This window comes from Xiphophorus maculatus, chromosome 10, assembly GCF_002775205.1.
Source record: "Xiphophorus maculatus strain JP 163 A chromosome 10, X_maculatus-5.0-male, whole genome shotgun sequence".
Classification (NCBI taxonomy): Eukaryota; Metazoa; Chordata; class Actinopteri; order Cyprinodontiformes; family Poeciliidae; genus Xiphophorus; species Xiphophorus maculatus.
This window is the reverse complement of record NC_036452.1, coordinates 12,451,599-12,465,876: the sequence shown is the minus strand read 5'-3', so window position 1 is coordinate 12,465,876 and position 14,278 is coordinate 12,451,599. Positions and strand designations below refer to the sequence as shown.

Below are 14,278 nucleotides of genomic sequence, written 5' to 3'. Positions count from 1 at the left end.
ACCAGTGTTTGGGGTTTTGAGTTTTTACTGTGGGATTCCTGTGAAAATTTAACAGGGCCTCATTTTTTGTGTTTTCTGCTTCATAATTTTTCAGATGTTTTCACTTTGGTTTGGACTGAGTTAACAGCTGGACTCTTTTCAAACAAGAATAAGTTATATTATGCATCTGAATGAAGTCACACTGTTCAGATTTCCCTCCCACATCCTCTTTAAAATGTAGGTTTGAGGATGACGTGCCCTCTGTGTGCACCCTCATGTTCCTGTCTTGTTTTCTATAGTTTGCTACTGTAGCATTCTTCCCATAATAAGACTCCCCAGCTTCATGGAAAACAACAACCTGACCCATTCCTGACCAGTTTCTTGCACATCAAATAATTTCTATGGCCCCCTCTAGTAGCTTTACACATGGGTAGGCGTATAAACAAAAATATACTTTCAAAAAGCAGCTTTTAGGGCCAAACATGCATTTGAAATTGAATTTAGGTCTGGATTTTCACTGGACCAACATAATGTAAACTAAACCATTCGATTGTAGCTCTGATTGTATGTTAAAGTTTGTTATCTTGCTGGAAGGGAATTATTTGCAGCCTCTTAACAGGTTGTCATTCAGGATTGCTTTCTGTCCCTTCTGGGAAATATAAAGCAATCCCAAAACATGATGAGGCAACTGCTATATTTAAAGAAGAGAGATGATGTATTCAGTGTAAGTTTTCCTCCAAAAGTAGAATTTGGCATTTCCAGAGTTACAATGGGAGACACAGATCCTTTTTTATTAGGATGCCCGAATAAAAAAGCCAACAAAAAGTAAAAATGTTAAATGATTTTTAAAACTTACTTCCAATCAAAAACTGTTTATTTTTCTCCATCAAACCAATTTGTGACCTTACAGTATGATCTGTCTACTGGTAGCTGATGGCTTTCAGCAATAACGTACCTCTGAGAGATTAAACCGTCATGTTGCTTTGCCAACATGGGCATCAGAGAGGAACTAAAGCTTAGAAGTTGCCAAATCTGCATCACAGTTTGGATGGAGAGTCTGATTATGGCATAAGCTCTCCACACTGCCGGGGTCTGACAGTTCGTGTGACAGAGGGCATTAACAAATATGATTTGAACTGATGTAACCAGAGGCTTGGGCTTAATCTGATATGTAATCCTCTCTTTTTTCATAAGCTTTGATGTGTTGTGGGCTGGTTGAAGGAGCGTCTGGGTTTTACCGTGGCGCAGGAGGAAGTATTTGCACTGTGACGACTTGTTGGGAATTCGGCTCCTGTAAACTCAAAGAGGTTGATCAGGAAGTGCCGCTTGTCACAGTGAGGACAGCATGCACATGGGCTCCAGGGGAGGAAGGGGGAGGGGGGCTATTTTGGTCTGTGAGACTGTAACATGAAGCATCGACCCCACGTCAGGATGTATAAATAACCGGGTTTGCACAGGCCCAGTGTCTGTTTACATTTGGAGGTGATGGACCTCAAGTGCGTCATCATTACCTTTAGTCCCTCCAGCCAGGCCACTTCGTTCATCGAAGCTGCCTTGCACGTGAAGTTTATGACTTATTCGACGTGAGGCGCGTTCTGGGCTGTTCTCCTGACTTTCTGTCATTTCCTCTTTTGCAGCCTGACCAGTGACTGGCAATGGAGTACATGAACAACGCCTCGAACAGCTACGGTTCTGGAGACACCGTCAGTGCCTCCTTAACGAACATGACCATCAATGACCAGCATCACCAGGAGAACGGAGTCAAAATGAAAGGTCAGCCATCAGCAGCAGACAATGACACACACACAAGTCCCTAACCCTGAAAAGATTGTTTTATGTTTATATATTTGTATGTAGGTGTATATATGTACGTTTGTATGCTTAGAAATTAGCCTGAAGTCAACAAACCAAGTAACTCATGTTCATCACCGCCACGCATTTGAAATCTCCGATAAATAATACATACATGACATGCACCTTCTTAAATCAACAATTGTGTTAGAAAAGCTTATTTATTAAAATAAAATTTATTAAAGATTTTAGATTTTTCTTTTTTATGGTATTAATACATTCTTGTTAGGCAGGTGAATAATGGTGTAAAATGTGTTTAAATCTCCATCATTATAAATTCACGTCAGTAATAGTAATTAATTCCCTTTTAATGTGCTTTAACTAATCCTTTTATGTTTTTGTTGTGTTTTCCGACGCCCACAGGATGGAGATTAATTCCTATTTTTTTCATATCAGAGCTTTAATCCCAGATTATTATGGTAAAGACTGTAAATGTAGATTTGTGTGAGAGTACAGTGAGGGGGCAGGGCCTAACTCCCCGACTTTCTGCCCTCTTTTGTCTTAATCTTTACACAATGCATTCAATACACGATGGACTTCAGCTGGACTGGGTTCTGTAATCCGGGTATCTGGGTCAGACGTTCATGAACGAGACCCGTGTTAGTTCATGATCAAGCAATCAAGCATTTAGGGCTGCAGAGAAAACTATTTTCTAATATCAAGAGTTTGTCTTCTTTTAAGTGCTGGTGTGATGTACAGCACAGCACTAAGACAAAACGTTTTAGCATCTCTTTATGGATGTATGAGTACAAAAAATGCCATTAAAGACTTAATTTATTGCTGGTGGATTCAATATGTCTTTAACATTTTTTTATGCTATCTCTTGATATTTTCTGTCAACTGTCTTATTTGACAGTACAACAAACATACAGATGCAAATAATTTGTTAAACATGTCTTCTATTGCAATAGCATTACCTCAAACTGAAATATTTAGAAAATTGCAACTAATTGCAATCAGAGTTGAACTTTTAATTACTTCTTCATGGCTGTTTTCATGCATATAAATATGCTGTGACACAAATGTCTAAATAGGATGGGATAATAAGAATAAAGATGAGATGTTTACTAACACATATTCCAGTTGGGTTTGCGGGGAAAAAGAGGAAATGGAAACAGCACCTTGTTTTGATTGTTAAGCATAGTGATGGGATAGTCATCTGTGATGCTGTGAGCTCATAGAATAGATTCAAATTAATGGTTAGATTTTAAAAAGTTTTTTCTGTTAGATGGTTCTGTAATAAAAGATTTAGACATGTTTAGTTTTTTGGGGGGTTTTTGCAGATCTTAACAATCTGTGCCTAAAAATGCACCTGTATATTACTGACACTTGTTTATTTATACCTTTAATTCTAATATGCATTTTATTTCAGCCGATATTAATCTGTTTCATACTCATCAGCAATATGTTTTTTTCCTGTTCTTTGTATTGTTATTATTTAATTAGAAGCTAGCTTCCACTTTCTATTTCAGCCCTAGATTTTATTACTTAAAATATTAATTTTTCAGTTTTCAGCTCAGGGTGTAATGGTCTTACTACCACCTTGTTTTGGCAGAGCGGACCTGGATTGCATGATAAATTGCAATTATGGTTATAATTTCTTTTTGTCAAGTCAAAATAGCAAAATTCATTGTGTTGCTGTCATGTTATCACTATTTGTGTTGACTTCCCTTCTAAGTGTGACTGAGCTTGCGAAACGAAAGTTGCAGAAAAAAATCAGTCTGTTATTTTATCCATCTTAACATGGGTTGATTGTTTACATAATAATCAGTTTGAAATCCATCAGAAGTGTGTTTTTTTTCCTGTTTTTTTTTTTGTCCCATTATACCACATGGCCACTTAGTACGTAGCCTAGCTTTTCCCAGTTTGCAGCCCTCACTAGTGCAGTCGTTATACCCATTTCCAATTCCCATTATCCCGTGTACTAACAGGACACAGCCAACAGAATCACGTTCATCTGCAAAGCTAAACAGCTTATCAATAAGCAGTGGAACACAAAGTGAGTATCTAATCAACACATTTAAGTAGGAGATGTAGAGTCTGTTCAGTGGAGTGGTTGAAGTGTGAAGTTAGGCTGTAGTTGTTAGCCTGTACTAACCACTACAGTACAGACAAACCACTACAAGCTACAGTTCTGAGAGTGCATAACATCCGGTGTCACTTTTTACATTTTTTTTTAATAAGCTTCGATTTTGATTTCCAGATGAAGAAGCAGTGGTCACTGAAAATGGGCTGAAAACTGTGTGTGAACTTTCTCAGCCAGAGAGCAACCAGTATGATGACGAGTTGCATCCTGGTACGAACGCCTGACAAACAATCCCCAATCCTGATGTTTGAAAAGCTGCTTCAACTCCCATTTCTGCTTGGTTTACTTTGTGCTCAACTTATCCCTCAGTTCCTTTCTTCTTTTACAGAGAGACACTAGCTGTGTTTTGTTTCAGTCTCCCAAATGTAACCCACACTAATTGAAAGTTTTGTTTTCCTGCTTTAAATCTGCTCTGCTGTCCTGCTACTGTAAGACGTTGCAATTGCATGTAGTCACCCTGTCAGGAGCCACTGTGACAGAAAATAGTGGCTTTCTGTGCTTGTTAGAAACAAGCGCTAAAACGTCATTCCTTCCTGGGGCCAGCATGCTTTGATCACAAACACAGAGAGCGAAAGCTTCTCCAAAACAAAGAGTCTGGAAAAGTCGAAGAGGACTCATAGTGCAGACAGAGGACAATTCTCCACTTGTTACAGAAAATTCCAGATAAATCTGCTTAGTTCATTTGAAAACTGACTTTTAATTTTATCCTGTGTCAGCTACTCCTGCAGAGAAAGGAGCAGAAGTTGCTTCTGAGCTGTCAGACAATAAAAGCACTTTGAGAGAGGACCAGGAGCAAGTTGGTATGCCTCCACTTCTTTTCAATCTCTTGTGCTTCCATCGGGTTTTACAGCTTTGTCAAAAAGTTGTTTGAATTCTAGATAAATACCCTAGAATTTAGTTTTAATAAGAATATGATTCTGCTTTATCTAGATTTTTTTTAAACCATTTAATCTCAGTTTATGTTTTATTGTCCTTAGTAGGGTAAACGTGTTTTGGACAATAATTGTACATCTGCAGACAGTCCAATAGAAATACAGGGACAAAACCAAACTAGAAAGTGGCTTTATTTTTTTATTTTTTCCAAAACAAGAGGGATTACTTTAACATGATAGAATGAAGACTTGTATTTCTCAAGTTATCAGACATTTTAATTGCTATGGCCAAAGTTACTGGCTGCACTTTTTTGTGACATGTATACAAATCTGGTTTATTTCAGCTGTATAATTGAAACATGTTTTTTATTCTTTTGGCTTTTCACCTTTTTTTGCTTTGGCTTGGTTTCTCTCTAATCCCAGCTCTCTGACGCTGCTTTATAAAGAACAGCAACCCAATCCTCACACTAAAATAGCAAAGAAGTCCTTTTTTTAATCTAGCTGCACATGATGGTTATTCTAGACTGAAAGAAGTGGTCAGACCACATGCAGACCGGAGACTTGTGTAATTTGTTACGCAGACACGAGTTGTGGTAAAGCTGAAACACCAGCTAACATGGTCCATATGTAAGCCTTGTGTGTGTAGAAACCTGCTATGCTTGTTTTGCTGCTATGCTCTTGCATATTTTCCCTTATGCCTTTGAATTTTTCATTACTGTGACTGACAGGTATTGGCTGCGGGCTTTCTGCACTGATTGAAGACACGCTGTTTGCAGGCTTATTGATTTCTTTGCGATGAGTGAGTGCGTTAATCGGTCTTGAACAACAAAAACGCATTACTGACTGAGCTCTCGTGTCTTTTCCATTTGTCTCATACCGGTCAACGAGCAGCAGGAGGAGCCACTTCAACAGGTAGGCTATATCTCTCATTGATTCCACTTGGAAGTCATTTAGTTACTGCTGAAGACAGATATAAGTACACTTACAACACCAGCTGCGCAAGAAAGTAGCCCAAAGGGATTGAAAGGTCTTGCTGGGATTTTCAAGCAGGTTGTAAGGATTGTGTCGTTTATTGAACACAATTACTCTGCTCAGACTGGACTAATTAATGTTGACATGAAGGAAAATGTATATATATATTTTTAATTATAATAAATGCATAATACACATAAGTATTTTTAAGTTTTAAATATATATAATAATTCAGCGTATATTTTTGCGCTCTGGATTTTGTTGATTTTGTATTTTCTAATATTTAAATTTTCAGTTTTTGGATGAAAGGACTTGTAAAATGTTTTTATCAAAGCAGTAAGGATTCACTTTTTATGCTAAAAGTACTGTTCTTTTAAAATGCTGTAATTTGTATAACCATAAAAATGTTTAATCTATTAAAAGGGAGGGTTTTCTTTGCATGTACACATTTCCACCAAAGAGGACAGTTTTTTTTTTTGTTTTTTGTTCAAGATTTTTATTTTTGACATCAGTGACAGAATTTTAGAAGCATATTTATTAATTGTATTAATTTTAGGCAACTGAAATGTTATTCTTAAATGGTTCATTTTTCAATATACATTATCAGATTTTTTATAACTTTTCCTTTTTATCTGTGTTCAGCCGCGTAGTCCACAACGATTCTTATCTATTACTGTGTCCAAAATTTGAGAAATATCTAAAGCGTGTAACTTAGCCGAAAGTTGCAGAAGCAACTATGAGACACTTCTAATAAACACCCAGGAAAATAGCAACGAGGGCATCGTATCCAGCTTGTAACTGAACTGATAAAGTGAAGATGCGTGTGGTAATTTCTCCAGTGAAAAAGAGGAAGTCAAGATTCTGAGAACTTCAGCTTGGAATAAAATGTGACTCAATATGTAAGGATATGAAAGTCCTCCTTGGTGAGCCACAGTGAGGAGTGACTACTTGCGACAAAATCTGACTTGAATCTCTAAAACTCAGGCAGCATTCAGGTGAGATGCAAGTTCTGGTTCTGTACCAACCACTGTTACTCTGATGGTTTTTTTCTCATAACACGACATTTGGCTTCGAGCTAATGCTACCCACACGGTGGTTGGGCAGGAAATATCAAGATGGCAACTATGGCTTCATTTGTTTGTCCTGAAACGCAGAAATAATGATGTTGCTCAAGCTAATTTGACAATTCACTTTTTTCTATTTTACTTGACAAACTTTATGCTCACAAACTGCAGCCACATTTTCTAATGCAAATACTTGTCCACCATGCAGTAGAAACATTTTGTGATGCATGTGGAGAAATCCACCCTCCCTGCCTGTGTTTACTTTACATGAAGCTCACCAACGTTTCCAGCATGGATTATTTGTGTAGTAAAACATCATTTTTTGTGTAAAAAAAAAAAATTAACAACCACTCAACTACGTAACATAGTGTCATTGTTAGTGTTTTCATTTGTCAGGAAAAGTTAGTTTTTACAGACATGGAGTTTCAAAGTGTTGCATTAAAAATACAAGCTCATTATTCTATATTGATGCGTCTTCCCATTTCAGCTGTTAAGACTTATATGACTCTTTTTGAAAAGTACATTTGAAACTTCCTTATCTGCTAACAAAAAAACAATAGAAAAACAGATTAGAATTTGTTTTTTAAGTTGTATTTCAGGTCTAAAATATGCACATTAACCAGCATTCAAGTGCAAGAGTCAGATGATAAAACAACTTTCAATAAAACTGTTATATAGTCTAATGACATTCAAACATTAGTATGTTTAAAGCAAAAAAAATGTTTTTTTTTCTTCTTTTTTCTAATCAAAATATGAGACTTATTTTTTATATAACCTTGCAGATGGCTACAAGATTAGCATGTCTGTCTGCAAGTTTAGTAGCTCGGTTAGTTGACCTGCTAACAGTAACAATGAACATTGAACATTGAATTTAAAATGGCTTATTAATTTAGTTTCTTTATATTTCATCACACACATGTGTTTAGACACCATTATGTATCTTAAAACACCTTGTATCATTTGTTTTTCACAATCACCTCAACACTAGATTGTATTAATGGACAACATGCGATGCCATTTTGCAAGCAGTAGTGACAGAAATGGTGTTTTTGTGCTTCAGACCATTACCTTTTTCTGGAATGCAACATCTTTTGTCACTCAGTTATTGTGTATTACTGCCTCAGTTTGTTTTAAATTTCATCTTTCAGTTCTCATTTTAAGTTTTTGTTGTGTTTCCTCAGTGATCTCATATTTTCCCTTTTTTCACATTTCTTTTTCGTTTTATGGGGAGGTGGAAAACAAGTGCTGTAAATGGTTTTTGGGTTGTTTTTTTTAAACATGGTTTTCAAGCCAAATTATTGAGGCCTGCTAATGGTGAGTTTGCTCCAGCTGAACATGGAGCTGCTGAGAAAGTCATTGACTTCATGGACACTTCCTCTTCCCCAGACCCAGGAAAAAAGTCGGTGGGAGAGTGTGGGAAGAGGTTAAGTGAGTCTTTATGGGCCTCTGAAGATCTCAGCTGCAGGTCAGAGATGAGGCAGGACATAGAGGCCAGCAGGGGGAGCCCTGAGTGGACCGCAGCTGCTGATTCTCAGAGGGCAATAAGCCTCGATGCATCAGAGTGCCTGGTGAAAATGAACGACACGCCTGCGACGTTTTTAGTCCGCAGCGCAGCTTTGGAGGACCTGACAGCCATTGAAGACAGAAGCTTGTGGGGTAACCAGGAGGAGGAGCAGATAAAAGATGGACTGCCTGTCGAAGGAGCTGAAACAAAGTGTCACAGTGACTCTAGAAGCAAAAATAGCCCTTCAGAAACAAAGCAAAGTCTCCAGAAACAAAGGCTGTCAGAATCTGGCTTTGATTCACATTCAGAAGATCTCCCTCCAACACACACCACTGGGAGCATTTCTGGGAAGCATCGTCCCTTCACCAAACCGCTATGTGACGCAGAGGCTGAAAACAGCAGTGAGTCATCACCACACAGGGCCAGCGATTCAAAGCCTGACATTTCCAATGACTTACAGAAGAGCAGTGTTGCTCAAGCCTCCTCCCAGCTCCAGAAATGTCCCTGCCCAAGCCCTGCAGCCAGAAGGTCTCTGGTGCCGGTCGCTGTTTTCAAAGGTCTGTTTGCTGTCACGTTCACCAGTTCAGAACCAGCCCTGCTTCAGTTGACTCCTTCCACATGTTTGATTTACAAATGCAGCTTCGCCTCTCTGTTATGCAGCACTGTTTCTCCAAATTATTTCCAAGGATGTTACCTTTAAGCTGAGGAGCTTGTTGTTCCCCCCTCAACCCAACACTTTAGCTTTCTGTTTCCATTTCTGCCCACCCAGCTGGTCATGCAACCCAAAACAGACACGTTCTGCTTGTAAACACGTGTTTTATTTCACTCTGCATGCTGCATACCCAACACATCTTATTTCATGTTGTGCATTTTCATTTGCTAGCCATAATTGTGGTTTTTATGAACACTTGGAGGGAAATGTGTTGACTGATTTCACCTAGAAGAATGGGAAGCCGAAACTAAAGCCATGGCATAAATTTGACTTTTGTTTTCTTTTGTAGCTCAAGTAAAGACAAATAATGGAGATAAGGTATGTGACCAAGAGCATCATTTGTTTGAAATATGTAAAATATTGTTATGAAAGGATAATTCTGGTGTATAAAAACCTTTCAGTTATTATTTCTTTTGAGTTGAAGTGTTCAGTCATCTGAACAAGATACTTTCAGAGCGCCACCTGTTGGAGGTTTCCCAAATAAGTCTTACTGATTATTTTTTGTCCCAGTAACATCCATTATTAGCACTACATTATATGTCCTAAAGTAGTCATAATATAGCTCATCCCACTCTTAATCCGCTGGATTTATTCTGATGTTGAGTTGCTTTGCAACCCAAACAGCTTCAACTCATTTAGTAAGACTTTCCACGAGGTCAGACACTGATGCTGGACGAGAAGGTTTGTTCTATCAGGTCGCGGTCCAGATTCTGTCACGTTCTTCCACACCAAACTTGCTCATCCTTGCCTTATTGGTCTTCTCTTTGTGCACTGGTGTGTGATCACGTCCAAACCAGAGTCCAAATTGTTCACATAAAATTGGGAGAAAGGAATTTTTTTTGCTGAAACAATAAAACTTCCTATCATGGGAACTGAGGGGCACAGCATTGCTCCTGAAAAATGAAGCCACACTCTAATGCCTCCACCAAACTTTTCACATATTCAGTAGTGATTACTGTCTAAATGAGTCTCTGTGGTCTTACATGACACTTGTTCTTGTTCCCAGACGCTTCCACTTTGTTATAATTTCACTAACTGTCCACTCTGGATTATTTAGAAATGAGAAAACTTCACTAGCTGCACAGGTGGCATCGTATCTTGATACCACACTGGAATTGACAAAGCGCCAGAGAGATGAGAGAATACTTTTGTAGTAGATTATTGTATATAAACATAATTCTTTGAAATAAGTTGAAAGTACATATCTGTAGCAGTTCTCAAGGAAAACGTGCCACTCACAATGTGGTGGATGCACTGACACATTACAGACGTCAAGAGTGCAAACCATGACAACGGCATTTTGGGTACACCTTCCAGCGTATTCTTAATGAAATCCTCATAAAGTATTGTCAGCAACATCAAGATTCATTTATTGTTGACTGCAATAAGGAAGGAAGGGTATTTAAAAATGGAAACTATGACCAGTTTACTACACCAGAATTATTCTTAGACATGAACTCCATTCATCTTTTGTTTTTGCCATCCTTGAGTTGTTAAATCATTCTTTCATTTTATGTTTGGTATCATTTGAGTTGTTGTTTTTCATTCATTCCTTTCCTTCTCATGACAAAGAGTCAAACTGTCACCACACCACCCTCTTACCTTAAAAGACCCACTGTTGTCGCCAAGGGCAACAAAACACCCGGTTCCTCCCGAAACGGCCACAGCTCCATCCCCATTAAAGCCACCAGCAGCCCAGGGCCCCGGCAGCCTGGAGTAAGTACCGGTCTGACAGATTACAGGTCAGGGGTCTGAACCGGATGGAAAAAAAAAAAAAAAAAACATTCTTCCATCAGCCTGAAGGTTTTTCATCATGACAAGTCATCTTTTTTTTTTAATCTTTGTTTATTGTTTTTCAACATTTTATGTGAATGCCATGCCCAAACAAACCCGTCTTTCCTTTTAAGTTGAGTTTTTTTTTTTGTTTGTTTGGTTTTTTAAAGAACCACTTCAACTTTTCTCCCTCGTGGAAACTAACCTGCTGTTGTGCTGATTTTTAGGGTGCTGGTGCTGCAAAGCCTCAAGTCCAAGGAGCCAAAACTGCCAGAAGTGCAGCTCAACCAGGTAAGAAACTGGGGAAAAGCACAATTCATTATATTTCACTTTCTGTACTTAAGTTTAAAGATTTAAGAATATGTTATTATTTGTGACACAGCTAGTGCCAAGAAACCGCCCACTCCAAAAAATGAAAAAGGTAACCCAAATCAGCAAATGGTTGGAGATTGCCTCTTTGCATGGCCCAAATAAAAAAAACTGATGATCTGACGGATCAAACTTGGACAGCTTTTAGCCAGTAGTGCTTCTAGTTAGTGTTTACTTGATTCGTTTACCCTTGCCTCAACAATTTATCCTTTACGGTTGTTTAAAAAAAAAACCTCATGTTTGATTTGTTTCGTTGTTTTAGATGCTAGGAGTGGGCAGAGCAGCCCCGGTACGCCCAAGTCCCCCGGCAGCCAGGCACTTTCCGCCGCCGAGGCCAACAAAGTGAAAAAGGTCGCGGTTGTACGTTCCAATCCGAAATCTCCTGGATCGCTGAAAAGCCGTTCTCCGGCTCCTCTGGCTGCTGCGGCGCCGCTGCCTGACCTGAAAAACGTCAGGTCAAAGGTCGGCTCCACAGACAACATGAAACACCAGCCTGGAGGTGGGAAGGTAACTGACTCACTACAAACTCACTGCACTTGTTGGCACATCTCAGCCTTTCTTCTTTAATTAAAGGTTCAGTTAGCGAGCATAAACAACACAGAGGTGCCATTTTTTTTTAGTGTTTTCTCGACACCTATCTAACACATGGCTTCAGCTGTTTTCTGAATGAGTTATTTACTGATAGAAATAAACAGTACTTATCTAGTTTAGTAGTTCTCAACCTCGGTCCTCAGGCCTCTCTGTCCTACATGGTTTAGATATGTTTCTGTTTGCATGACCTTCTCTGCTTGTCGTGAAGCGCCGCTGAAGCATTTTAATCACCCAGTTATTTACATCAGGTGTGAGGCAGCAAGGAGACACAGAGGACCAGGGTTAGGACACGTTACTGTAGTTGACTCAGTAGTCCTACTTAGAATGTTTCCTCTTTGCTTTGTTATTTACAGCTGAAACAAGATATTTATGCACACTATTTAAAGAAAAAACATGATTTTTTTCCCCCATCCCTCTCTGTCTGAGATTCAATCTCAATAAACTATTTGTCTAATAAACTGGTTTTGGAAAAAATTAAGATCTTTGTCCCCAAGAGGATTTGCTAACTGCTCTCTGGCTTGGTATGTTGCTTTTGGAGTATTCCCTTCTTCTTCTTTGAGTCTCTTTTAAGAACATGTTGATACAAGAGTTTTTCCATGTATTATTTAGTATTAAAGTAATGAATAAAAAAAATAGAAATAGAAACAATTTCCTTAATAATTCTTGCTGAGTTAAATTAGGTTAAATCAGATGTAATGTCAGTCAGTGAGGAAGACGTCCGTCTCTTTATGCTGCGTATGTAAATATCTGGTTTCAGGTCTATCAAAAATAACCTGACATCAGAAGAAAGCTGTCTGTTTCTTGTGTATTGCAGGTTTTGCAACCTTGGCTTATTTTATTAGAGCTGCGCTGCACAAAACAGGCAACAAGAAATTTGATCAGTAGGGCAAAGTACATTCACTTACATTCAATTTTGACAGTGACACACACTGAAAAAGCCTTCAAAGAGCAACTGCAGCTGCATGTGAAAACACGATTTCACTCTGCCTTTGGTAGCAAATGCTATTTTGGAAGAAACCTAATGTATTTTGCATGAGCTTTTGCAGCAGCAATAGTAATTTTTTTTGCAGTATGTGTCAGATCATTTTTTTATGCGCTACTAATTCAGTGACTCTTGCTTTAATATTTTGTCCTTGTGAATAGTTTTGGTTCTTTGAAATCAGATTTTGTTTGTCAGACTTAAATTAAAATCAGTCAGTTTTTCTGCATTGGAAATGTGTTTACATTTACTTTTCTCATTTTAACACTCAGCACAGTGTTGGTGTATGAATATGTGGCTGCTTTGTAAGATTGATATAGATATGGAGGTTTATTTTGGAAACAAAGGTACTGCAAGCATTTGGTCTAATTTTATGCTGGCTTAGTCACATGTCAGGTACGCACTGGTGAAATTAAAAGCATTACATCTAGTTAGCACTACTGGAAGCTTCCAGTTAGCTATTTTTGTTCTATTTTGCAGAACCACAATAGATCATCTTATTTAATCAGTTTAATCTATAGAACAAATTACTGTTTAAAAACATTTGGAAATCTTTCAGCATTAAATTCAGTTCTGCTTTTGTCTGGTAATATTACACAGAGGGCTGTTTGTAGCACCTAAAGCTAACCGATTCTCCAGCCTGCATGCGGATTCCTGCTGCTCAATGTGACGTCCGTTTCAGCTCATTTCTTAAGTTTGTTTCTTTTGCTCTACATCTAAAAGCTGCCGTTTTCATTTTTCCAGGTGCAAATCGTGGAGCAGAAGTTGGACTTTAGTAGTGTGCAGTCTAAGTGTGGCTCCAAAGACAATGTCAAACACAAGCCAGGGGGAGGAAATGTGAGTAACTGGGAGATGAACTCAAAGCCCTTGAGTTTGTCTGCAGTTATGACAATTAAATCCAACCTTTTGGATAATTAAGTAGTTGAAAAATTCTAAGTTTAAAAATGAAAGGGTAAGCTCCTAATAACAGGAATTTGGAGAATAAAATTAAATTAATCATTTATGCTTTTGCACCAAGAAAAATCAAGGTCTAAAATGAGGATTATAATAAATTAAAGCTGGCATTTGTAACTGTTTTGTAGCATTTTACTTTAACCAAATAGAGTAAAAAAGGAAGCAAAATTTTGCCTTTAAAATGATTTCATCTGGAAAATATTGTTGGTGTTTTATGCTGTAAGTTTGGCTGTAAAATTTGATCTAGAATCTTGGAAGTGAAACCCGTCGTAAAGTGCCAGACGGCTGGAAATTACATCGAAGATTATATTAAAGAACATCACATTTTTACATTTTCACATGATACTATGATTTTTTTGTTGTTGTTTATTTTAGGTTAATGGTTGATTCATGTATGACTTCAAAACTATTAACACCTTTAAAGTGATATTTTTATTTCATTTAAATTTTGCCACATAAACATTTTGAAGACAGACTTGAAACGACACTTGCTTTTTTTTTTTTAAATCAACAAAAATCTGGAAAGTGTGGCATGCACATGCATTTAGCCTTTTTACTCCAGTGCAACGAAT

At 38.0% G+C, this 14,278-nt stretch overlaps 1 protein-coding gene across 13 annotated transcripts in view; it reads left to right on the top strand.

Annotated features, from left to right (window-relative positions):
- The window catches only part of LOC102225585 (microtubule-associated protein tau), a 32,790-nt gene that overhangs the window by 9,622 nt on the left and 8,890 nt on the right, over positions 1-14,278 (top strand). For 3 of the 13 annotated variants that reach the window (XM_023340635.1, XM_023340626.1, XM_023340628.1), the window contains exons 2-11: positions 1,617-1,752; positions 4,034-4,126; positions 4,633-4,716; positions 5,680-5,700; positions 9,330-9,358; positions 10,613-10,756; positions 11,041-11,104; positions 11,196-11,234; positions 11,445-11,689; positions 13,497-13,589. In XM_023340635.1, the coding sequence (XP_023196403.1) occupies positions 1,635-1,752; positions 4,034-4,126; positions 4,633-4,716; positions 5,680-5,700; positions 9,330-9,358; positions 10,613-10,756; positions 11,041-11,104; positions 11,196-11,234; positions 11,445-11,689; positions 13,497-13,589 (930 nt within the window). In that variant the 5' untranslated portion in view covers positions 1,617-1,634. The remainder of the gene's footprint in view (positions 1-1,616; positions 1,753-4,033; positions 4,127-4,632; positions 4,717-5,679; positions 5,701-9,329; positions 9,359-10,612; positions 10,757-11,040; positions 11,105-11,195; positions 11,235-11,444; positions 11,690-13,496; positions 13,590-14,278) is intronic. The other 10 variants (XM_023340637.1, XM_023340632.1, XM_023340630.1 and 7 more) reach the window with 9 other exon arrangements.